Source organism: Salmo trutta, chromosome 10 (assembly GCF_901001165.1).
Source record: "Salmo trutta chromosome 10, fSalTru1.1, whole genome shotgun sequence".
NCBI lineage: Eukaryota > Metazoa > Chordata > Actinopteri > Salmoniformes > Salmonidae > Salmo > Salmo trutta.
In genome coordinates, this window is record NC_042966.1 from 5,966,759 (window position 1) to 5,991,528 (window position 24,770).

Sequence of the window (24,770 nt, forward strand, 5' to 3'; positions counted from 1 at the left end):
GTAGACACGGTGCTGAACAGGCAAACAGTTTCATGTCGCTAACTATTTTGGTCGATTACCAATCAAATAATCATTGAATCACAAAGCGTAACAGAAAAATCCACAGCTTTTCGCAACTGTCTTTTGGCATTGATTATTTCACAACCACAACTTCTACAACCTTAGTAGGCTGGACATTTTTAACACTTTTTTCTGATATAAACTGCTTGCTGTAGTTTTGAAGTAATCACGAAAAAACAGGCCTTATTTTATGGCATTTTTCATCCTGCCAGCTCCTCTTAGTTCCATTGAGCACCATGGCACCAACTCGCCTTCAAACTGTTCTATTCCAAGCCCACTGTTGAACATCACAACGCCTGCTTCGCTATTGTTGGCAATAAGACTTGCCCACAGTGAACTCATACTCTTACCTCAGGTAATGTATTAATAACAAAGTTACAGCTACTTGGTGCACAAGCTCACTGTTTGCCTGGGTACACAATGTTGTTAAAAAGGTGTAAACCTAAACAAAATGCATGTCCCTGTCCTCTTTTTTCAAATGTGGCCCATTTAAACAGCCAGAAGACATTTCTTATTTAAGAAATAACTTTTTTTGACGATTTGTTGATTCTAAATAGCTACTAGGTAATTTGATATGCGTTGAAATCTGTTTGTTTGTAGGCATCAAATTGAGCGAATGCTGCGCAGGTTCACTGAGTTGCAAACCAAATGGATAGGTCTAGCTCATTGATTTGTAGTTCTGACGCAGTTGCTACCTCAGATTATGAGCCTAGCAAGTGTCACGAATGAGTTATGTAGTACCCACAGAAGGCCACAAGAGCGCTATAAACCCATACTGTTTTTTGCTTTAAAATCCTAAACCTACATATAACCTATTTTAGCCCTAACCCCTAACAATAGGTATAACCTATTTTAGCCTTAACCCTAAACCCTAATTCTTGGGTAAGGTAGCCTAGAACACTTTAAAAACTATTTTTATAATAATATTATAGTTCTAAGTAGCATTTTGATTGTTATTATTTTTTTTAAACCTATGTAAGTATTTTGCAGTTTTGTTGTTATTAGTTATTTAATGGTATTTATTATTGCAAGGCAGAACACTTAATAAACAAGGCACATTTTATTTTTCAAATATGGTTTGAACTGAGTGTGACCTAGTAACCTATATGTGAAAGTCCAGTAATTAGCTGGGATAGGTGGGGCAGGTTTGAGACCAGAAATCAGTAAGAAGAATACACTATATTTCTCAGCTACCTCACCAATGTCTTTATGTAAATTACATTTAATTGCTAAATATTTCCAATAGATGGCTGCATAAGACCACAAAGCATCAGTTATAGGCTATAGCGGAATATGATTGACATAAAATAGCATGCAGCTAAAGACTATAAGTACCATGATTTCCTAAAATGGTCACTCATTACAGGTAGCTGTAAATATCTTGTATTAGGCATGTGTTGCTTTTGGGAGAGCAAAAAAATAGTGACTATAGCAGGTATTGAATCACTAGTCAGATGCGCTAACCTCAACCCTAGCAGACATGCATTATAAAAAACCCTCTTAACATATATAATGAGTAAAGAGCCTTGAATAGAAAATACAAGAGTGCTTCTTCCAGCCGCCAATAAATGACATCACGTAACCCTCGCGGTAGCAAATTTACCTCAACATACCCTTGCTGCCGCTGAAAGCACAAACTTTTGGCAGGGCTTGTTGAGTTGGCTACTTTTGCGAGAAGGCAGAGTGGGTCGATGCTGGTTGATGAATTTGACAATAAATGTCCTTGGAAAATATGTTTTTGTTGACCAGAGGTGAATGAATTAATGTTCAGGCTTATTGATCATCGTTATAGTAATGAAATATAATTTCAAAACCTGAGCATAAAAACAGGTATTATTAAACATGAATCATCATTATATTACTTCATAGTAATCTGAAATGCTTTTTCAGTCCTTCCTCTTGCATGTAGAAAGGGACAGAAAAAAGTTTTCCTGTGAGGGGAGTGGTGTGTCCAGGGAAAATAATTATCTTCTGAAATTTAATTTGTGGTCTTATGGTGCTATTTATTGGAATTATTTAGCAACTGCAGTAGTACTGAATAAAGTGTATATCCTTACTAAAGTAGTAATTACTCAGAATAGCAAAATAACAAAGAATGAAACTCAAAGACCATACATTTAGTTAAATATTTTTTTTTACTATTTATTTAGATGTGTGACATCTGCCAAAGTAACACCCCTTTAACATATAAACACAGACACTGAAAATGTGCTTATTTTTGTATAAATCTGGTAGCTCTCAAAAGAGCCTTTGCTTTGCTTAGCAGTTTGTTTTCAGGAGTGTGCTGCCTGCCATGAATAATGAAAAGTTATGATATTGCCACGCTTTCACATAGAGACGTAGTTTATGTTTACATTTTAGCAGACACTCTTATCCAGAGTGACTAGGATAAGTGCCTTGCTCAAGGGTACATCAAAAGATTTTTCAACTAGACGGTTCGGGGATTCAAACCATCCACCTTTCAATTACTGCCCAACGCTCTCAACCGCTAGATAACAAAACACAAAATATTAAACACAAAAAGGCAAATGGTAGTAGATAAATGGTAAGCCGGTTAAATAAAAGACTGCTCTTAGAACTTTCAGACTGACGGAGCGGCCTTCTGGTCAGACTTCGGAGGCGCGCACACCACCCACCGCTTCCGAGTATTTTACTCGGTAATGTCCAGTCTCTAGATAACAAGGTAGATGAAATTAGGTCAAGGGTTGCTTTCCAGAGAGATATCAGGGATTCTCTCTAGGGACATGCTGTCGGAGTTGGTATAGCCACCGGGATTGTTTTTGCATTGCGCCAACAGGAATAAACATCTCTCCGGGAAGAAGAAGGGTGGGGGTGTATGTTTAACGACTCACGGTGTAATTGTAATAACATACAGCAACTGAAGTCCTTTTGTTCACCCGACCTAGAATACCTCAATCAAATGCCGACAGTATCATCTCCCAAGAGAATTACATTTTACATTTTACATTTTAGTCATTTAGCAGACGCTCTTATCCAGAGCGACTTACAGTAGTGAATGCATACATTTGTTTTATTTTTTTATTTTTTTTTCTGTGCTGGCCCCCCGTGGGAATCGAACCCACAACCCTGGCATTGCAAATACCATGCTCTACAGGGAAGGCTCGTCGGTTATTGTCACAGCTGTGTATATCACCCCTCAAGCCGGTACATTTACATTTTAGTCATTTAGCAGATGCTCTTATCCAGAGCGACTTACAGTAGTGAATACATACATTTCATTTCATGCATTTTTTTTTGTACTGGCCCCCGTGGGAATCAAACCCACAACCCTAGCATTGCAAACACCATGCTCTACCAACTGAGCCACAGGTACCATGACAGCCCTCAAGGAACTTCACTGGACTCTATGCAAACGGGAAACCATATATCCTGAGGCAGCATTTATTGAAGCTGGGGATTTTAACAAAGCAAATTTGAGAACAATGCTACCTAAATTCTATCAGAATATTGATTGTTGTACCCGGGCTGGCAAAACACTGAATCGCTGCTACTCTAACTTCCGCGATGCATACAAGGCCCTCCCCCCGCCTCCCGTTCGGCAAATCTGACCGCGAGTCCATTTTGCTCCTCCCCTCCTATAGGCAGAAACTCAAACAGGATGCACCCGTGACAATAACTATTCAACGCTGGTCTGACCAATCGGAATCCACGCTGCAAGATTATTTTGATCACGCTGACTGGGACATGTTCCGGGTAGCCTCCAGAATAATGTAGATTTATATGCTGATTTGGTGAATGAGTTTATAAGAAAGTGCAAAGGAGATGTTGTACCCACTGTGACTATTAAAACCTACCCTAACCAGGAACCATGGATAGATGGCGACATTCGCGCAAAACTGAAAGCGCAAACCTCCGCATTTAACCATGGAAAGATGATCTGGAATATGGCCCGATAACAAACAGTGTAGTTATTCCTTCCGCAAGGCAATCAAACAAGAGAAATGTCAGTATAGGGACAAAGTGGAGTAGCAATTCAACGGCTCAGACACGAGACGTATGTGACAGGGTCAACAGATATTCACTACAAAAATAAAAATCAGCCACATCACGGACACCGACGTCTTGCTTGCAGACAACCTAAACACTTTCGTTGCCCGCTTTGAGGATAATACAGTGCCACCGACGCGGCCCGCTACCAAGGACTCTGGGCTCTCCTTCTCTGTGGCCGACATGAGTAAGACATTTAAACGTGTTAACCCTCGCAAGGCTGCCGGTCCAGACCGCATCCCTAGCCGCGTCTTCAGAGCATGCGCAGACCAGCTGGCTGGTGTGTTTACGGACATATTGAATCTCTCCCTATCCCAGTCTGCTGTCCCCACATGCTTCAAAATGGCCACCATTGTTCCTGTACCCAAGAAGGGAAAGGGAACTGAATGACTATCGCCCCGTAGCACTCACTTCCGTCATCATGAAGTGCTTTGAGAGACTAGTTAAGTATCATATCACCTCCACCTTACCCGTCACCCTAGACCCACTGCAATCTGCATACCACCCCAATAGGTCCACAGTTGATGCAATCGCCATCACACTGCACAATCCCATCAGGACAAGAGGAATACCTATGTAAGAATGCTGTTTATTGACTGCAGTTTAGGATTCAGCAGAGGGTGGTGCAGTCTGCACAATGCATCACCGGGGGCAAAATACCTGCCCTCCAGGGCACCTACAACACCCGATGTCACAGAAAGGCCAAAAAGATCATCAAGGACAACAACGACCCGAGCCACTGCCTGTTCACACCGCTACCATCCAAAAGGCGAGGTCAGTACGGGTGCATCAAAGCTGGGACCGAGAGACTGAAAAATAGCTTCTATCTCAAGGCCATCAGACTGTTAACCTGTTACATCTAGGGGGCAGTAATTTCACGGCTGGATAAAAAACGTACCCGATTTAATCTGATTATTAGTCCTGCCCAGAAACTGGAATATGCATATAATTATTAGCTTTGGAGAGAAAACACTCCAAAGTTTCTGAAACTGTTTGAATGGTGTCTGTGAGTATAACAGAACTCCTATGGCAGGCAAAAACCTGAGATGCTTCTGTTCAGGAAGTACCCTGTCTGAACATTTCTTGCCCTTCTTTATTATCTCTGTCGTTTACAAAGGATCTCTGCTCTTACGTGACACTTCTCACGTCAACAATGGAGTCTCACAGCCCGGGAAAAACAGGAATGATGTCATTCAAAGCCCTGGCTGAAGCACACGAGAGCAAATGCTGAGTGGTCAGTCAATGGACTAAGCCTTAGGCGCGTGACACGCCCCGCCCCCGGCTTTTGGTTTTTTCCTCAGTTTACAGACAGGCAGATTCCCGGTCGGAATATTATCGCTTCTCTACGAGATAAATTGCATAAATATTGGTTTTAAACAGCGGTTGACATGCTTCGAAGTACGGTAATGGAATATTTCGAAATTTTTTGTCATATTTTGCGTCATGCTCGTGGCCGAGATTTAGCGTTGGGATAGTGTCTAGAACGCACGAACAAAACGTCGCTGTTTGGATATAACGATGGATTATTTGGGACCAAACCTACATTTGTTATTGAAGTAGAAGTCCTGGCAGTGTATTCTGATGAAGAACAAGCAAGGTAAGAACATTTTTCTTATAGGAAATGTGATTTTGGTGAAGGCTACACTGGGTGGGTGTCTAAATAGCTAGCCCTGTAACGCCGGGCTATGTACTTACATTATTGCAAAATGTGCTTCATCCGAAAAGCTATTTTAAAATCGGACATATCGAGTGCATAGAGGAGTTCTGTATCTATAATTCTTAAAATAATTGTTATGCTTTTTGTGAACGTTTATCGTGAGTAATTTAGTAAAATCACCGGAAGTGTTCGGTGGGAATGCTAGTTCTGAACGTCACATGCTAATGTAAAAAGCTGGTTTTTGATATAAATATGAACTTGATTGAACAGACATGCATGTATTGTATAACACAATGTCCTAGGTGTGTCATCTGATGAAGATCATCAAAGGTTAGTGCTGCATTTAGATATGGTTTGGGTTTATGTGACATGATATGCTAGCTTGAAAAATGGCTGTGTGATTATTCCTGGCTGGGTACTCTGCTGACATAATCTAATGTTTTGCTTTCGCTGTAAAGCCTTTTTGAAATCGGACAGTTTGGTTAGATAAAGGAGAGTCTTGTCTTTAAATAGCTGTAACATAGTCATATGTTTGAAAAGTGTAAGTTTTCGGATTTAGAGGAGTTTGAATTTCGCGCCCCGCCCATCATTGGATATTGGAGCAGACGTTCCGCTAGCGGAACGTGTAGATGTAATTAAACAGCAATCACTAACACAGAGAGGCTGCTGCCACATTGACTTGAAATCATTGGCCACTCAAACAAATGTTTCACTAGTCACTTTATTAATGCCACTTTAAAAATGATGTTTACATATCTTGTATTACTCCTCCCAAGTATATATACTGTATTTTATACCATCTATTGCATCCTGCCTATGCCACTCGGTCATTGCTCATCCATATATTGATATGTACATATCCTTATTCCATCCCTTTACTTAGATTTGTGTGTATTAGATAGTTATTGTGGAGTTGTTAGATTACTTGTTTATATTGCTGCACTGTCGGAACTAGAAGTACAAGCATTTTGCTACACTCACAATAACATCTGCTAACCATGTGTATGTGACCAATAAAATTTGATTTGACTGCCATTGTTTTGGGGAAATGTCTGTCTATTTTGCCAAATTTCTCAAAATGTATTTTATGTATTTTAATGGTTTGAAGTTCTACACCATTTTAATCACGATAACCTATTATTGCTAATGATGTAAGTTTGGGCAGTGTACAATGCTGTTACCAATTGCTGGTGGTTAAAACGTCAACAACAACAAAATATTACTCATGAACTCTGAGGTCATCTCATTGTTTCCTATAGGGGAAATATAGATCTCGCAATGTGTATTTTTAGATTTTTTTTCAAGTCAGACACCATTTTAAAATCAGGAGAATCTCCTCTTTGTAATTAGGGAAATCTGGCCAGCAACTGCAGTTGTTAAGCACACCATCGAGGTGCGGATGTTTACTTTCTACACAAGTCGTTTTTTTTCCAGTGTCGTTATAAAATAAAAAAGGGATACATTTGCTTGTGCCATTTAGGAGAAATGGAATTCTAAGCACCACTCCAGTCAGAAGAGACTCTGCGAAGGTTTGTTTCAATTCATTTGCTATGCCCTCGCGCTAGCGTTCGTGCTCAGCCAACATTCTTTTGTCGTTTTTCAGCCTTGGGTGAATTTTGACTTGTTCTATTGTCCAGCCTAACCTTAGGTTCCCTTGAAATCCAACTTTCTCCACCAGTATCTCCCTGAGAAATACACGTTTGTGTGATGTTACTGAATTTTATAGCTAGATTGATGCATTTTATGGGGTGCGTTCGGGGCCAAAAATCAGCAACCACACACACACTACCATGTCAACAATCGGCATATCTAGCTTTAGCCAGCTAATGTTAGCCAGTTTAAATAAATGCATTGGGCATCTTCTGGGGTTTGTGCAGTGTAGCTACATGATGTAGCTATCGTTAGTTTACTTTGAGTACAAAACAGTCCAAATACAGATATTAGCTAGCCAAGTAGCAGTGATAGCTAGCTTGAACATTGAACACACTAAGGTTAAAAACACAACAGCCCTTACCTACCAGTCCATGAGAACGGTGGCCATTTCACTCCATTTTCCACCTTTCATAATGAATTCCAATGTTTATCTGGTTTATGGTCATGAGCAGTCTTTTTCTCTTTTGTGGTCGAGTTGATTCAGATCCAAGAATGTTTGTTTCTGTCAACATTTTCTGAAAACATTGTCCCTGTTACCAGGACAGTTTATCTGAAAACAAGTTAGCTAGTTTTGTCTGCTCTGTGTTTGTTTCTGGCGGCTGTAGCTTGCAAGTCACTTCGTCTCAAACGCCGGGGCGATGTTCCAGCAGGGTTGTTCGAGTAGGCGGGAAGACACACCATGCCCAGAAGGCTAGCCCAAGGCGGCTCAGGGCTCAACCCACTTGTTTTCGTTCAAAATGAAAATGCAACACAAGTTGTGGGGCGGCATGGAGTGTTACGTCATTTAAGTTAACTTAGTTCAAGGTGGCTCAAGGTAAACAGAAGATTTATACTCATGAATATTATTTCAAAGCACATGATTCAAACTGACTTATCAAGACCAAACAACCTTGCTATCAACACTGTCCTCATTCAGTTTCAAAGAAAAGCAGAACATCCAGGTGCTTACCCTCTTAAAGATTCCGCCTCCATCTCTGTAGACTCTACCTCTTGCAGGTGCTTATAGGCTGGGACAGCAACCCTTGGCCCTCGAGAGATTGGCAGGGTCCTGAAGTGATGAGTGTCCTGGTGTCTTTGGGCTGGACTGAGGGACAGGGAGCTACTCCTGGAATGACCCATGTAAAATAATAGGTGACAGAAACAGAAAACATTGAAATGGGTCACAAATGCGTCAATGGTTATAGACGCTTAAATGAGCACATTGTAGTTTCTACTTCTCCACAACAGTGTCACTGATTTTGGGGGGGAGGACAAAGGTGAAGGTCTTTACTAGTAAAAAAACAACAAAGAGAAACAGGAGACTATAAAGAAACACATGTCACATGAATACATTGGGGATCATATACCAACATCTATTGCAATTGTAATCTTATTTGAAGATAAAAAATAAAAAATTTCCCCATCTGTTGTGAAGCCATCAGTGTGATTTTCACGTTAGCTGCTAACTCTGTTAAACTGTAAATCAAACGGGAATGTCCCGATTCCGACTGCTTTTAGAGATGCAGATAAGGGCCTTTGTGTCTGGTACCGGAGCCTAGATGCATATTAACATATTTATTACCAACTGCAGTCATCATTAATCTTTTTTACATTCCATGAAAGCGCTGTTTATATTGTGCCATATTGTACATTTTACTTGGCTGCATCCACTTCTGTAGACTGGAGCGGCACCATTTAAACAAGAGGGGCAGGAAGAACAAGATAAGATGTTCTACTGTATGAGTACCTGAAGCTTTTCCCTTTGGTGAGTGTTCTGTTGAGAATCGGTGGAGCTGCTGTAGGTGCGCCAGCTGACAGACTGCTGCACCCTTGAGGAGGGGAGGACCCATGAGATTTGTAGCACTGCAGTGAAAAGACAAAAATACCTAATAAGGACATGAGTTGAGGAAAGTAGGAAGTATATATTAGGACCACATTGAGTTCAGTGTACGTAATATAAACATACTGAATACACCTACAGTATGCACACAAACCCACATACACACAAATATTTACACACACACGGCCCATTGCGGAGCCGTAGATAACACTCAATTATGCTCAAAGAGATATTCAACGTCTGCTTTTTTACCCATTCACCAATAGGTGCCCTTTGCGAGCATTGGAAAACCTCACTGGTCTTTGTGTTTGAAATTCACTGCATGACTGAGAGACCTTATAATATCAATTTAATCAATTTCAAATTCAGTCTAACACAACAAATTGTGGAAAAAGTCATACTTTCTATTCACACCCCTTGACTTTTTCCACATTTTGTTGTGTTACAGACTGAATCTAAAATAGATTAAATTGAGATTACACCTAATCACAACACCCCATAATGTCAGTGGAATTGTGTTTTTATGTATAAAACATATAAGTTGAAATGTCTTGAGTCAATAAGTATTCAACCCCTTTGTTAAGCCTAAATAAGTTCAGGAGTAGAGATTTGCTTAACAAGTTACATAGTAAGTTGCATGGACTCACTCTGTTTGTAATAATATTGTTCAAAATTATTTTTTAATGAGTACCTCGTCTCTGTACCCCACACATACCATTTCCTATAAGGTCCCTCAATCGAGCAGTGAATTTCAAACACAAAGACCAGAGGTTTTCCAATGATCGCAAAGAAGGGCACCTATTGGTAGATGTGTAAAAAAAAAGCAGACATCGAATATCCCTTTGAATATGGTGAATTTATTAATTACACTTTGGATGGTGTATCAATACACCCAGTCACTACAAAGACACAGGCGTCCTTCCTAACTCAGTTGCCGGAGAGGAAGAAAACCGCTCAAGGATTTCACCATGAGGCCAATGGTGACTTTAAAACAGTTACAGAGGTTATTGGCTGTGAGAGGAGAAAGCTGAATCGATCAACAACATTGTATTTAATCCAAAAATCTAACCTAATTGAAAGAGTGAAAAGAAGGAAGCCTGGACAGAACACAAATATTCCAAAACATGCATCCTGTTTGAAACAAGGCACTAAAGTAATACTGCAAAATATGTGGCCAAGCAATACACTTAAACTTTCTGTCCTGGATACAAAGTGTTATGTTTGTGGCAAATCCAATTCAACATTACAGAGTATTTCTCTCCATAATTTCAAACATAGTGGTGACTGCATCATGTTATGCGTTTGCTTGTAATCATTAAGGACTGGGGAGTTTCAGGATGAAAAATAAATATAATGGAGTTAAGCACAGGCAAAATCCTACAGGAAATCCTGGTTCAGTGTGATTTCCACCAGACACTGGGAGATGAATTCACCTTTCAGCAGGTCAATAACCTAAAACACAAGGCCAAATCTACACTGGAGTTGCTTACCAAGAAGACATTGAATGTTCCTGAGTGGCCGAGCTACAGTTTTGATTTAAATCTATTTGAAAATCTTTGTCAAGACTTGAACATTGCTGTTTAGAAATGATCAACAACCAATTTGACAGAGCTAGAAGAATTTAGAATAGAATAATTGGCAAATGTTACACAATCCAGGTGTGGAAAGCTCTTAGAGACTTACCCAGAAAGACTCACAGGTGTAATCGCTCCTAAAGGTGCTTCAACAAAGTTTTGACACATGGGTGTGAATACTTATTTAATTGACATTTGTCTCTATTTAATAAATTATAAATAATTTCTAAAAACAGGTTTTCACTTTGTTATTATGGGGTATTGTGTGTAGATGGGTGAGAAAAAAAACATTTTCAATTCAGCAACAAAATGTGGAATAAGTCAAGGGTATGAAAACTTTCTGAAGTCACTCAGCAGAAAAAGAAGCAATAGTCATTTAACATTTACATTTAAGTCATTTAGCAGACGCTCTTATCCAGAGCGACTTACAAATTGGTGCATTCACCTTATGATATCCAGTGGAACAACCACTTTACAATAGTGCATCTAAATCTTTTAAGGGGGGGGGGGTTAGAAGGATTACTTTATCCTATCCTAGGTATTCCTTAAAGAGGTGGGGTTTCAGGTGTCTCCGGAAGGTGGTGATTGACTCCGCTGTCCTGGCGTCGTGAGGGAGCTTGTTCCACCATTGGGGTGCCAGAGCAGCGAACAGTTTTGACTGGGCTGAGCGGGAACTGTGCTTCCTCAGTGGTAGGGAGGCGAGCAGGCCAGAGGTGGATGAACGCAGTGCCCTTGTTTGGGTGTAGGGCCTGATCAGAGCCTGAAGGTACGGAGGTGCCGTTCCCCTCACAGCTCCGTAGTCAAGCACCATGGTCTTGTAGCGGATGCGAGCTTCAACTGGAAGCCAGTGGAGAGAGTGGAGGAGCGGGGTGACGTGAGAGAACTTGGGAAGGTTGAACACCAGACGGGCTGCGGCGTTCTGGATGAGTTGTAGGGGTTTAGATGTTCCCCCATGATAAATTCCCCCCTCAGCCCAGGCAGAGTCTCTTTGATTAGAATTTACATTAAGTAATAGATTAAGGGTCGCCATGATAACACTCCCTGGCATGGAACTCTTCCAATTTATATAGCACAAGTGAACAGCAAACCTGGTTTCATAAAAAATATAAAGCAACACCTCATAGCACAACGCCTTCCCCATGTGACCTACTTGTTGTGTGCATTTACCAACATGTATCTTCAACAGATTTTTATTTTTTTATTTAACTAGGCAAGTCAGTTAAGATCAAAGTCTTATTTACAATGACGGCCTAGGAACTGTGGGTTAACTGCCTTGTTCAGGGGCAGAACAACAGATTTGGACCTTGTCAGCTCGGGGATTCAAACTTGCAACCTTTCGGTTATTAGTCCAATGCTTTAACCACCAGGCTACCCTGCCACCCCAGGTGTCAAAGTTATCAATAAAAGTGACTCCAGCAGAGCTACAGTAGTCTTGTGTATGCGACCAATAAAATTTGATTTTGATTTGTAATTTTTGAGTCATCTGTAATGCAGATTTTTTTCTGATCCCTTGGTAGTGGTCCCTCATCACTCATTTATGTTTTTGATGGAACGGTTGACTTAGAAAACCACACTTAATTTGGGGAAACCTCTGTAACCAATTTAAGGAGAGAATTTAATAATTCATTGTAGGCTTATTTTTCAAGACAACCGGACAGTTGGACATTATTTGAAATAAATATGCTATTTCACCGACCATTGTTCTTTGCTTGTGTTTTTCATGGTGTGTCAAGAGTTGCTAGGAGTGGTGGTAGGAGTCAGGCGCAGAGAGCAGAGGTAAGGAACTTTGTGTTTATTAAATAAAACACAACACAAACGACGCCAACACAACCGGCGTGGAAAAAATGCAAATTGCCCACAACAGGTGCATAGCATGAATATAAGATAATAGTAGTAGATCGCCAGCACATCCAAATACAAAAAACACAACCTGACGCTAAATAATCCCGCACAACACTGGGCGGGTTAACCATGCTTAAATAACCAAAAATCAATAAACCAAATGAGGAACAGGTGCAAACAATAAGACATACCAAACGAAAAGGAAAAAAGGATCAGCGGCGGCTAGTAGGTCGGCGACGACGACCGCCGAGCGCCGCCCGAGCAGGCAGGGGAGCCACCTTCGGTGGGATTCGTGACAGTACCCCCCTCCTGACGCGCGGCTCCCGCAGCGCGCCGCCACCGACCTCGAGGGCGACCCGGAGGACGAGGTGCAGGGCGATCCCCATGAAGGCGGTGGAACTCCCTCAGTAGTGGGGGGTCCAAAATGTCCCTCCTGGGTACCCAGCACCTCTCCTCCGCGCCGTACCCCTCCCAGTCGACGAGGTACTGTAGGCCCCCCCCCCCGAAGTCTGGAGTCCAGAATGGCGCGTATCCTATACGCCGGGGACCCCCCAATGTCCAGCGGGGGGGGAGGAACCTCCGGCACCTCACCTTCCTGCATGGGACCAGCCACCACCGGCCTGAGGAGAGACACATGAAACGAGGGGTTAATACGGTAGTAAGATGGAAGTTGTAATCGGTAACACACCTCGTTTATCCTCCTCAGGACTTTAAACGGCCCTACACACTGCGGACCCAGCTTCCGGCAGGGCAAGCGGAGGGGCAGGTTTCTAGCCGAGAGCCAGACTCGATCCCCCGGTGCAAACACAGGGGTCTCACTGCGGTGCTGGTCAGCGCTCTTCTTTTGCCGTCCACTCGCCTTGGTGAGTGCGTCCTTGACGGCTCTCCATGTGTCCTTCGAGCGCTGTACCCAATCCTCCACCGCAGGAGCCTCGGTCTGGCTCTGGTGCCATGGAGCCAGGACCGGCTGGTAGCCCAACACGCACTGGAACGGTGACATGTTGGTAGATGAGTGCCGCAGAGAATTTTGGGCTATTTCTGCCCATGGCACGTATCTCGCCCATTCTCTGGGCCGGTCCTGGCAATACGTCCTTAGAAACCTACCCACCTCTTGGTTCACCCTCTCAACCTGCCCATTACTCTCGGGGTGGAAACCCGAGGTCAGGCTGACCGAGACCCCCAAACGTTCCATGAACGCCCTCCAAACTCTGGACGTGAACTGGGGACCCCGATCAGAAACGATGTCCTCGGGCACCCCGTAGTGCCGGAAGACATGGGTAAACAGTGCCTCCGCAGTCTGCAGAGCCGTAGGGAGACCGGGCAACGGGATGAGACGACAGGACTTCGAGAACCGATCCACAACGACCAGGATAGTGGTGTTCCCCTGAGATACGGGAAGGTCAGTGAGGAAGTCCACTGACAAGTGTGACCACGGCCGCTGTGGAACGGGGAGGGGGTGTAATTTCCCTCTAGGCAGGTGTCGAGGAGCCTTGCTCTGAGCGCACACCGAGCAGGAGGAAACATAGAACCGCACGTCTTTACCCAAGGTGGGCCACCAGTATTTCCCCCTCAGGTTCCGCACTGTCCTCTCAATCCCAGGGTGACCCGAAGAGGGGAGATTATGGGCCCATCGAATCAATCGATCACGGAGACCAAGCGGTACGTACTGAACACCTGCCGGACACTGCGATGGTGCAGGTTCCGACCGTAACGCCCGCTCGATCTCCGCGTCCAGCTCCCATACCACCGGAGCTACCAAACACGACGCCGGAAGAATGGGAGCCGGATCGATGGCCCTCTCCTCGGTGTCATATAGGCGGGACAGTGCGTCGGCCTTCGTGTTCTGTGAACCTGGCCGATAGGAGATCGTGAACCGGAAACGGGTAAAGAACATGGCCCACCTGGCCTGACGCGGATTCAGTCTCCTAGCTGCCCGGATGTACTCGAGATTACGGTGGTCAGTCCAGATGAGGAAAGGGTGCCTAGCCCCCTCAAGCCAATGTCTCCACACCTTCAGAGCCTTGACCACAGCTAACAACTCCCTGTCCCCCACGTCATAGTTCTGCTCCGCCGGCCCCAGCTTCCTAGAAAAGAAAGCGCACGGGCGGAGTTTGGGTGGCGTGCCCGAGCGCTGTGATAGCACGGCCCCCACCCCAGTCTCGGACGCGTCCACCTCCACTATGAATGCCAAAGAGGGATCCGGATGAGCCAGCACTGGAGCAACGGTAAACAGCTCCTTCAAGCGACCGAACGCTCTGTTCGCCTCTGTTGACCAGCGCAAGCGCGCCGGACCCCCCTTCAGCAGTGAGGTAATGGGAGCCGCAACTTGACCAAAGCCCCGGATAAACCTCCGGTAGTAATTGGCAAACCCTAAAAACCGCTGCACCTCCTTTACCGTGGTCGGAGTCGGCCAATTACGCACGGCTTTAACGCGGTCATCCTCCATCACCACCCCCGAGGTGGAAATGCGATACCCTAGGAAGGAAACGGCTCGTTTGAAAAACTCACATTTCTCAGCCTTGACGTACAGGTCATTCTCCAGCAGTCGTCCAAGCACCTTGCGCACCAGGGAGACATGCGCGGCGCGGGTGGCGGAATAAATCAAGATGTCGTCAATATACACCACCACCCCCTGCCCGTGCAGGTCCCTGAGAATCTCGTCAACAAAGGATTGAAAGACGGCTGGAGCATTCTTTAACCCGTACGGCATGACGAGGTACTCATAGTGGCCCGATGTGGTACTGAATGCGGTTTTCCACTCGTCTCCTCCCCGGATACGCACCAGATTGTAAGCGCTCCTGAGGTCCAGTTTCGTGAAAAACCGCGCGCCGTGAAATGATTCCACCGCCGTAGCGATGAGAGGTAGTGGGTAACTGAACCCTACTGTGATGGAATTTAGACCTCTATAATCAATGCACGGGCGCAAACCTCCATCTTTTTTCTTCACGAAAAAGAAACTCGAGGAGACGGGTGACATGGAGGGCCGTATATACCCCTGTCTCAGAGATTCCGTGACATATGTCTCCATAGCCAACGTCTCCTCTTGTGACAATGGGTACACATGACTCCTGGGAAGTGCAGCGTTTACCTGGAGATTTATCACGCAATCCCCTCGTCGATGAGGTGGTAATCGGGTCGCCCTCTTTTTACAGAAGGCGATAGCCAAATCGGCATATTCTGAGGGAATGCGCACTGTGGAAACCTGGTCTGGACTCTCCACCGTCGTCGCACCGATGGAAACTCCCTTACACCTGCCTGAGCACTCCTCTGACCACCCTCTGAGAACCCCCTGTCTCCACGAAATATTGGGATTGTGATTGGCCAGCCAGGGAATCCCCAGCACCACTGGAAACGCAGGAGAATCAATGAGGAAGAGACTAATCCGTTCTCCATGATCCCCCTGCGTTACCATGTCCAGTGGCACCGTGGCCTCCCTGACCAGTCCTGACCCTAATGGTCGGCTATCTAAGGAGTGCACGGGGAAAGGTTGGTCCAACGATACCAGGGGAATCCCTAGCCTTAATGCGAGCCCACGATCCATAAAGTTTCCAGCTGCGCCTGAATCGACTAGCGCCTTATGCTGGAAAGAGGGAGAAAACAAGGGGAAAGTTACTAAAACGAACATGTGACCAACAGGGGGCTCTGGGTGAGGTTGGTGCTTACTCACCTGAGATGGACGAGGAGTGCTCCGCCTGCCATCCCGATTCCCAGAGGAGCTCCCCCAGCACCGGTCGGTAGTGTGTCCTCTCCGACCACACTGGGGACAAGGGGAGCCTCCTCCTCCGGTTCCCCTGGACGCGGCCCCCCCTAGCTCCATAGGAATGGGAGCTGGAGGACCTGGAGGTGGAACCAACAGGACCCCGTCTGGACGCCCGCGCGCAGCCAGCAGATTGTCAAGACGAATGGACATGTCGATCAGTTCATCCAGTGACAGAGTAGTGTCCCGACAGGCTAGCTCACGGCGGACGTCCTCCCGGAGGCTACACCTATAGTGGTCCATCAGGGCCCTGTCGTTCCACCCCGCTCCAGCAGCCAAGGTCCGGAACTCCAGAGCAAAGTCCTGTGCGCTCCTCGTCTCCTGACGCAGGTGGAACAGCCGTTCACCCGCCGCCCGGCCTTCAGCTGGGTGGTCGAACACGGCCCGGAAACGGCGGGTGAACTCGGGGTAATGATCCCTTGCCGAGTCTGGACCATACCACACTGCGTTGGCCCACTCCAGGGCACGTCCCGTTAAGCAGGAGACGAGGACGCTTACGCTCTCCTCTCCCGAGGGAGTTGGATGAACGGTAGCCAGGTACAAATCCAACTGTAGCAGGAACCCCTGGCACCCAGCCGCCGCTCCATCGTACTCCCTGGGGAGAGCCAGGCGTAGGGCTCCGGGTCCGGACGTCGGTGGAGGGGTAGATGGTGGAGGGGGATTTGGGGCTGGGGATGCGGTAGGGAGGCCACTCCTCTCCCATCGGTCCATCCTTTCCATCATCTGCTCCATCGCTGAGCCGATTCGGTGGAGGATGGTGGTATGGTGAAGGACCTGTTCCTCCATGGATGGGAGAGGAGGGGAGGCTGCTCCTGCTGACTCCATAGCTGGTGCGGGATTCTGTCAAGAGTTGCTAGGAGTGGTGGTAGGAGTCAGGCGCAGAGAGCAGAGGTAAGGAACTTTGTGTTTATTAAATAAAACACAACACAAACGACGCCAACACAACCGGCGTGGAAAAAATGCAAATTGCCCACAACAGGTGCATAGCATGAATATAAGATAATAGTAGTAGATCGCCAGCACATCCAAATACAAAAAACACAACCTGACGCTAAATAATCCCGCACAACACTGGGCGGGTTAACCATGCTTAAATAACCAAAAATCAATAAACCAAATGAGGAACAGGTGCAAACAATAAGACATACCAAACGAAAAGGAAAAAAGGATCAGCGGCGGCTAGTAGGTCGGCGACGACGACCGCCGAGCGCCGCCCGAGCAGGCAGGGGAGCCACCTTCGGTGGGATTCGTGACATGGTGTCCCTGTCATTTTAAATGAGAGACGTCTCATATCAGAACCAAAAGTTTTGAGCAATACGCAACTTTGTCTGTGGCGTTGGGCCGCGAAGAGTAATGTCGACTGGTAGAGCTTTTTGAGTCAATGCGACATGGTCGGTAAATTCAAGAACCATTTGAACAGTTTGCTATAACAGCGGATGAAGGAGCGGAAAGAGCGTGGAGATGTGGAAATAGACAGTCTCAATGATGACAAGGATGATTCATTTCTGGACAGTGGGAGTGAGATTTTTGGAGAGAAAGGATCCTTGCCTTCTGGCTGATCCATATGTGGTGTCAGGATGGGTGGAGAAGAGGTTGGGGACTGAGACGGGAAAACTAACTTGAAGTGGACTCACAATTATTTTTTTTGTGTCTTCCATCCAGAGGGAGAGTGTGCTCCGCACCACACGCCTCAGGCGAAAAAACCTGTGACTTGCTTTGCTCTCCAGAGCAGGGAGCTGTTGAAAGGAGTGATAACTGGAGTGGCATTAAGTGTTGAGGGGGACCAATTGAAATGGAAGATTCCCGGTGTCTGTGATGCCCCCGTTTGGTGCGACGCAAACCTGGGAGTGATGTAGAGAAGACGCTGTTTATCCTGCTGAGTTGATGCAGTCTTCACCCGACAAAGTCAAGTTAGGATGTGTCAGTTATCCCGTGAGAGCTTTTGTCCCGAACCCATTTCATTTTTTTAGGTGCCAATCTTATAGTTATGTTGCAGCAGTGTGTAGGAGGGAGATTCCTGGATGTGAGAAGTGTGCAGGACGGCATGAGACAATGGAATGTGTAGTATAGGTGGAAAAAGCTGTGTGTGTTAACTGTAGGGGTACCCATGGAGCTGGAGATCAAGAAGTGTCCGGTGAGAGAAAGACAGGTTGAAGTTGCAGGATCAGAGTAGTACAGAAGGTGTCGTATGCTGAAGCAGTGAAGAGAGTATTATGAGGAAGATAGGGCGAGGGATCCTAAGAGGCTCCCTGTTAGTAGGCTGAGGCTAATAGATAGTAAAATACATGTTATTCCTATCACTAAGGTTGGCTTCTTAGCGTTCATAGCCATGGTTATCAACTGTAAAACAAAGTGAATGTAAATCACAGAAAATATATGTTGTGATGGCAGCTGCAAAGAAGTACTTGGGTGTACGAGATTTTACTGCAGAGTTACAAGGTGTGTTGAATGATAGTGTCCTGTCCTTCCAGGTTGCCGGCCTGGTGTAGGATCAGATAGGGCCAAGTAGTGGAATAGTGGTGAGGTTTTAGTGGATGTAGGATTAGTTGGTAAGGCAATTTCTATTCCATTTTCCCCTACCCTTTTGTGTCAAGTGTAATCAATTCACACTCCAGAACAGTATACGGCAGGGCTCGCAAGGCTGCCGGCCCAGATGGCATCCCTAGCCGCGTCCTCAGAGCATGTGCAGACCAGCTGGCTGGTGTGTTCATGGACATATTCAATCAATCCCTATCCCAGTCTGCTGTCCTCACATGCTTCAAGATAGCTTTCTTGGGAACAGGAACAATGGTGGCTAAGGTAACTGAACTAAATGACTATCGCCCTGTTGCACTCACTTCTGTCATCATGAAGTGCTTTGAGAGACTAGTCAAGGATCATATCACCTCCATCCTACCTGATATCCTTGACCCACTCGAATTTGCTTACCACCCCAATAGGCCCACTGACAGTGCAATCGCCATCACACTGCACAATCTCATCTGGACAAGAGGAATACCTATGTAAGAATGCTGTTCATTGACTACAGTTCAGCATTTAACACCATAGTACCCTCCAAACTCGTCAATAAGCTCGAGACCCTGGGTCTCGACCCCGCCCTATGCAACTGGGTCCTGGACTTTCTGACGGACCGCTCGCAGGTGGTGAGGGTAGGAAACAACATCTCCACCCCGCTGATCCTCAACACTGGGGCCCCACAAGGGTGCATGTTCACCAATGACTGCATGGCCATGCACGCTTCCAACTCATTCATCAAGTTTGCAGACGACACTACAGTGGTAGCATGATTACCAACAACGACGAGGTGGCCTACAGGGAGGACTTGAGGCCCCTCGGAGTGTGGTGTCAGGAAAACAACCTCTCACTCAACGTCAACAAAACAAAGGAGATGATGGTGGACTTCAGGAAACAGCAGAGGGAGCATCCCCCCATCCACATCGAAGGGACAGTAGTCGAGAAGGTAGAAAGTTTTAAGTTCCTCGCCGTACACATCAAGGACAAACTGAAATGGACCACCCACACAGACAGCGTGGTGAAGAAGGCACAACAGCGCCTTTTCAACCTCAGGAGGCTGAAGAAATTTGGCTTGTCACCTAAAACACTCAAACTTTTACAGATGCACAATCGAGAGCATCCTGTTAGGATGTATCACCGCCTGGTACGACAACTGCACCGCCCTCAACCGCAAGGCTCTCCAGAGGGTAGTGCGGTCTGCACAACGCATTACCGGCGGAAAACTACCTGCCCTCCAGGAAACTTACAGCACCCGTCACAGGAAGGCCAAAAAGATCATCAAGTACAACAACCACCCGAGCCACTGCCTGTTCACCCCGCTACCATTCAGAAGGCGAGGTCAGTACAGGTGCATCAAAGTGGGGACCGAGAGACTGAAAAACAGCTTCCATCTCAAGGCCATCAGACTGCTAAACAGCCATCACTAATACAAAGAGGCTGCTGCCTACATACAGACTCAAATCTCTGGCCACTTTAATAAAAGGACTTAATGGTGTGGGTGGGGGCTGTGCTTTGGCAAAGTGGGTGGGGTTATATCCTGCCTGTTTGGCCCTGTCCGGGGGTATCATCGGATGGGGCCACAGTGTCTTCTGATCCCTCCTGTCTCAGCCTCCAGTATTTATGCTGCAGTAGTTTATGTGTCGGGGGGCTAGGGTCAGTCTGTTACATCTGGAGTATTCTCTTGTCTTATCCGGTGTCCTGTGTGAATTTAAATATGCTCTCTCTAATTCTCTCTTTCTCTCTTTCTTTCTTTCTCTCGGAGGACCTGAGCCCTAGGACCATGCCTCGGGACTACCTGGCATGATGACTCCTTGCAGTCCCCAGTCCACCTGGCCATGCTGCTGCTCTGTTCTGCCTTCGGCTACGGAACCCTGACCTGTTCACCGGACGTGCTTGTTGCACCCTCGACAACTACTCTGATTATTATTATTTGACCATGCTGATCATTTATGAACATTTTAACATCTTGACCATGTTCTGTTATAATATCCACCCGGCACAGCCAGAAGAGGACTGGCCACCCCTCATAGCCTGGTTCCTCTCTAGGTTTCTTCCTAGGTTTTTGGCCTTTCTAGGGAGTTTTTCCTAGGGAGTTTTTCCTAGCCACCGTGCTTCTTTCACATGCATTGCTTGCTGTTTGGGGTTTTAGGCTGGATTTCTGTACAGCACTTTGAGATTTCAGTTGATATACGAAGGGCTATATAAATACATTTGATTTGACTTAATAAAAGTTTCACTAGTCACTTTAAATAACGCCACTTTAATAATCTTTACATATTATATTACTAATCTCACATGTATATACTGTATTTTATACCATCTATTGCATCTTGCCTATGCCGCACGGCCATCGCTCATCCATATATTTATATGTACATATTCTTATTCATCCCTTTACATTTGTGTGTATAAAGGTAGTTGTTGTCATTTTGTTAGATTACTTGTTAGATATCACTGCATTGTCGGAACTAGAAGAACAAGCATTTCGCTACACTCACATTAACATCTGCTAACCAAATCCAAATTTGATTTGAGCTACATTGGCTGCTATCTTAGATAGTAGTATAGTAAACCTGATCACCTTTAACTAGAGACTTTTGGAAACAATTGAGCTGCAAATGAGACAAATAATCAGAAACAGATTAATCACATAAAACATTTGTAACAACTAGTTTCCATAGAGAGTGACAAATGCGGTCTGATAACCCTCTTGCAAAGTCATAAGTTGGGTTACAATTTTTTGGTACTTTGAAACGGATGCCAATAGACTTCATTTGTTGAATGACTAGGCAACTTGGCTAGTTCCTGACTTTGGTAACCAAGTCACATGACACGCAGTGTAAATAAGGAATTGATTGCAATTAAAGAGTAAAGAGAGGTTTTTAAAAACGAAATGGGATATTACATTATTTCCACTCAAATACATGAGTAATCAATTAAATTGGTCACAATTGAATAAAAATTGTTTACTTTATAGAGAAATTGATTCTTCTAACATCACTTTCTGTTTTACTTTTAGCTTGCTTGGAAAGTTTCCCCACCATGTGAGTTATCTTCTAGTCACTGTATTTGTCTACCTTGTATTTGAAGCAGGTTAGCAGAAGGCCACAGAGTTGATAAGATAAAACAATACATTTATTAAGTGATTAATCTGTTTCTGATTATTTGTCTCATTTGCAGCTCAATTGTTTCCAAAAGTCTCTAGTTAAAGGTGATCAGGTTTACTACACTACTATCTAAGAGGACTGGCCACCCCTCATAGCCTGGTTCCTCTCTAGGTTTCTTCCTAGGTTTTTTGCCTTTCTAGGGAGTTTTTCCAAGGGAGTTTTTCCTAGCCACCGTGCTTCTTTTACATGCATTGCTTGCTGTTTGGGGTTTTAGGCTGGGTTTCTGTACAGCACTTTGAGATTTCAGCTGATGTACGAAGGGCTATATAAATACATTTGATTTGATTTGATTTTGAATTTGATTATGTACACTCACCGGACATTCACAAAAATGTATTGCTCCTACAGCTACTAGTCCACTTACAGTTGAAGTCAGAAGTTTATGTACACTTAGGTTGGAGTCATTAAAACTCATTTTTCAACCACTCCACAAATTTCTTGTTATCAATCTATAGTTTTGGCAAGTCGGTTAGGACATCTACTTTGTACATGACACAAGTAATTTTTCCAACAATTGTTAACAGACAGATTATTTCACATATAATGCACTGTATCACAATTCCAGTGAGTCAGAAGTTTACATACACTAAGTTGACTGTGCCTTTAAACAGCTTGAAGACTTCCAGAAAATGATGTCATGGCTTTAGAAGCTTCTGATAGGCTAATTGACATCATTTGAGTCAATTGGAGGTTTACCTGTGGATGTATTTCAAGTCATACCTTCAAACTCAGTGCCTCTTTGCTTGACATCATGGGGAAATCAAAATAAATCAGCCAAGACCTCAGAAAAACAATTGTAGACCATCACAAGTCTGGTTCATCCTTGGGAGCAATTTCCAAATGCCTGACAGTACCATGTTCATCTGTACAAACAATAGTACGCAAGTATAAACACCATGGGACCACGCAGCCATCATACCGCTCAGGAAGGAGACGCATTCTGTCTCCTAGAGATGAACGTACTTTGGTGTGAAAAGTGCAAATCAATCCCAGAACAACAGCAAAGGAGGTGTGAAGATGCTGGAGGAAACAGGTACAAAAGTATCTATATTCACAGTAAAACGAGTCCTATATCAACATAACCTGAAAGGCCGTTCAGCAAGGAAGAAGCCACTGCTCCAAAAAAAAAGCCAGACTACGGTTTGCAACTGCACATGGGGACAAAGATCCTACTTTTTGGAGAAATGTCCTCTGGTTTGATGAAACAAAAATAGAACTGTTTGGCCATAATGACCATCGTTATGTTTGGAGGAAAAAGGGGGAGGCTTACAAGCCGAAGAACACCATCCCAACCGTGAAGCACGGGGGTGGCAGCATCATGTTGTGGGGGTGCTTTGATGCAGGAGGGACTGCAGCACTTCACAAAATAGATGGCATCATGAGGGAGGAAAATTATGTGGATATATTGAAGCAACATATCAAGACATCAGTCAAGAAGTTAAAGCTTGGTCACAAATGGGTCTTCCAAATGGACAATGACCACAAGCATACGTCCAAAGTTGTGGCAAAATGGCTTAAGGACAACAAAGTCAAGGTATTGGAGTGGCCATCACAAAGCCCTGACCTCAATCCTATAGAAAACGTGTGGGCAGAACTGAAAAAGCTTGTGCGAGCAAAGAGGCCTACAAACCTGAGTCAGTTACACCAGCTCTGTCATGAGGAATGGGCCAAAATTCACCCAACTTATTGTGGGAAGCCTGTGGAAGGCTACCCAAAACATTTGACCCAAGTTGAACAATTTAAAGGCAATGCTACCAAATACTAATTGAGTGTATGTAAACTTCTGACCCACTGGGAATGTGATGAAAGTAATAAAAGCTGAAATAAAGCATTCTCTCTATTATTCTGACATTTCACATTCTTAAAATAAAGTGGTGATCCTAACCAACCTAAGACAGGGAGCTTTTACTAGGATTAAATGTCAGGAATTGTGAAAAACGGAGTTTAAATGTATTTGGCAAAGATGTATGTAAACTTCCGACTTCAACTTTATGTAATCTCTTGGCTACCATTTTTCCTGATGGAGCAATTGTGGGACATCCAGCACCACTTGTGAACACCTACTCAACCTCTAAGGTAAATGGCTCACAGCATCTTACATTGTAACGGTTGTCGTCGGATATAGACCAAAATGCAGCGGGGAAATGTGCACTCATCTTCTTTATTATAAACGGACAAGAAGGAGAACCAAAACAAACACACCGACTAATCACATGCTTGTAAGGCACAAGGCTATACACAGAACAATCTCCCACAAAGTACTCAACAAACACATACCTATATATAGGACTCTCAATCAGAGGCAACTAGAAAACACCTGCCTCCAATTGAGAGTCCAACCCCAATTAACAAAACATAGAAATACAAAAGACTAGACAGAACATAGAAATACACTAACATAGAACAGTGCCCAAAACCCCCCCGGAATACATAAATCAAATACCCTACTAAACAAACCACCACCGCAAACCACATAAAACAAATACCCTCTGCCACGTCCTGACCAAACTACAATAACAAATAACCCCTATTACTGGTCAGGACATGACATATATTTACATTTTACTTGATAGCATTGAAGCATTCACATTGAAACAATGGACCTGGACATGATTTTGTTGTCATAAACCCAATCCCAAATGGACCCCTATAACTAACCTATGCACTTGTGGAGATCTGAGATTATTTGATGGGTCTAAACAATATGTTGAAATTTCCC

At 44.6% G+C, this 24,770-nt stretch overlaps 1 protein-coding gene across 1 annotated transcript in view; it reads right to left on the minus strand.

Annotated features, from left to right (window-relative positions):
* LOC115200999 (pro-neuregulin-3, membrane-bound isoform-like) overlaps window positions 1-24,770 on the minus strand; it is a 439,268-nt gene that overhangs the window by 30,788 nt on the left and 383,710 nt on the right. The window contains exons 7-8 of the mRNA XM_029764185.1: window positions 9,105-9,220; window positions 8,328-8,483 (exon numbers count right to left, since the gene is read on the minus strand). Of these exons, the coding sequence (XP_029620045.1) occupies window positions 8,328-8,483; window positions 9,105-9,220 (272 nt within the window). The remainder of the gene's footprint in view (window positions 1-8,327; window positions 8,484-9,104; window positions 9,221-24,770) is intronic.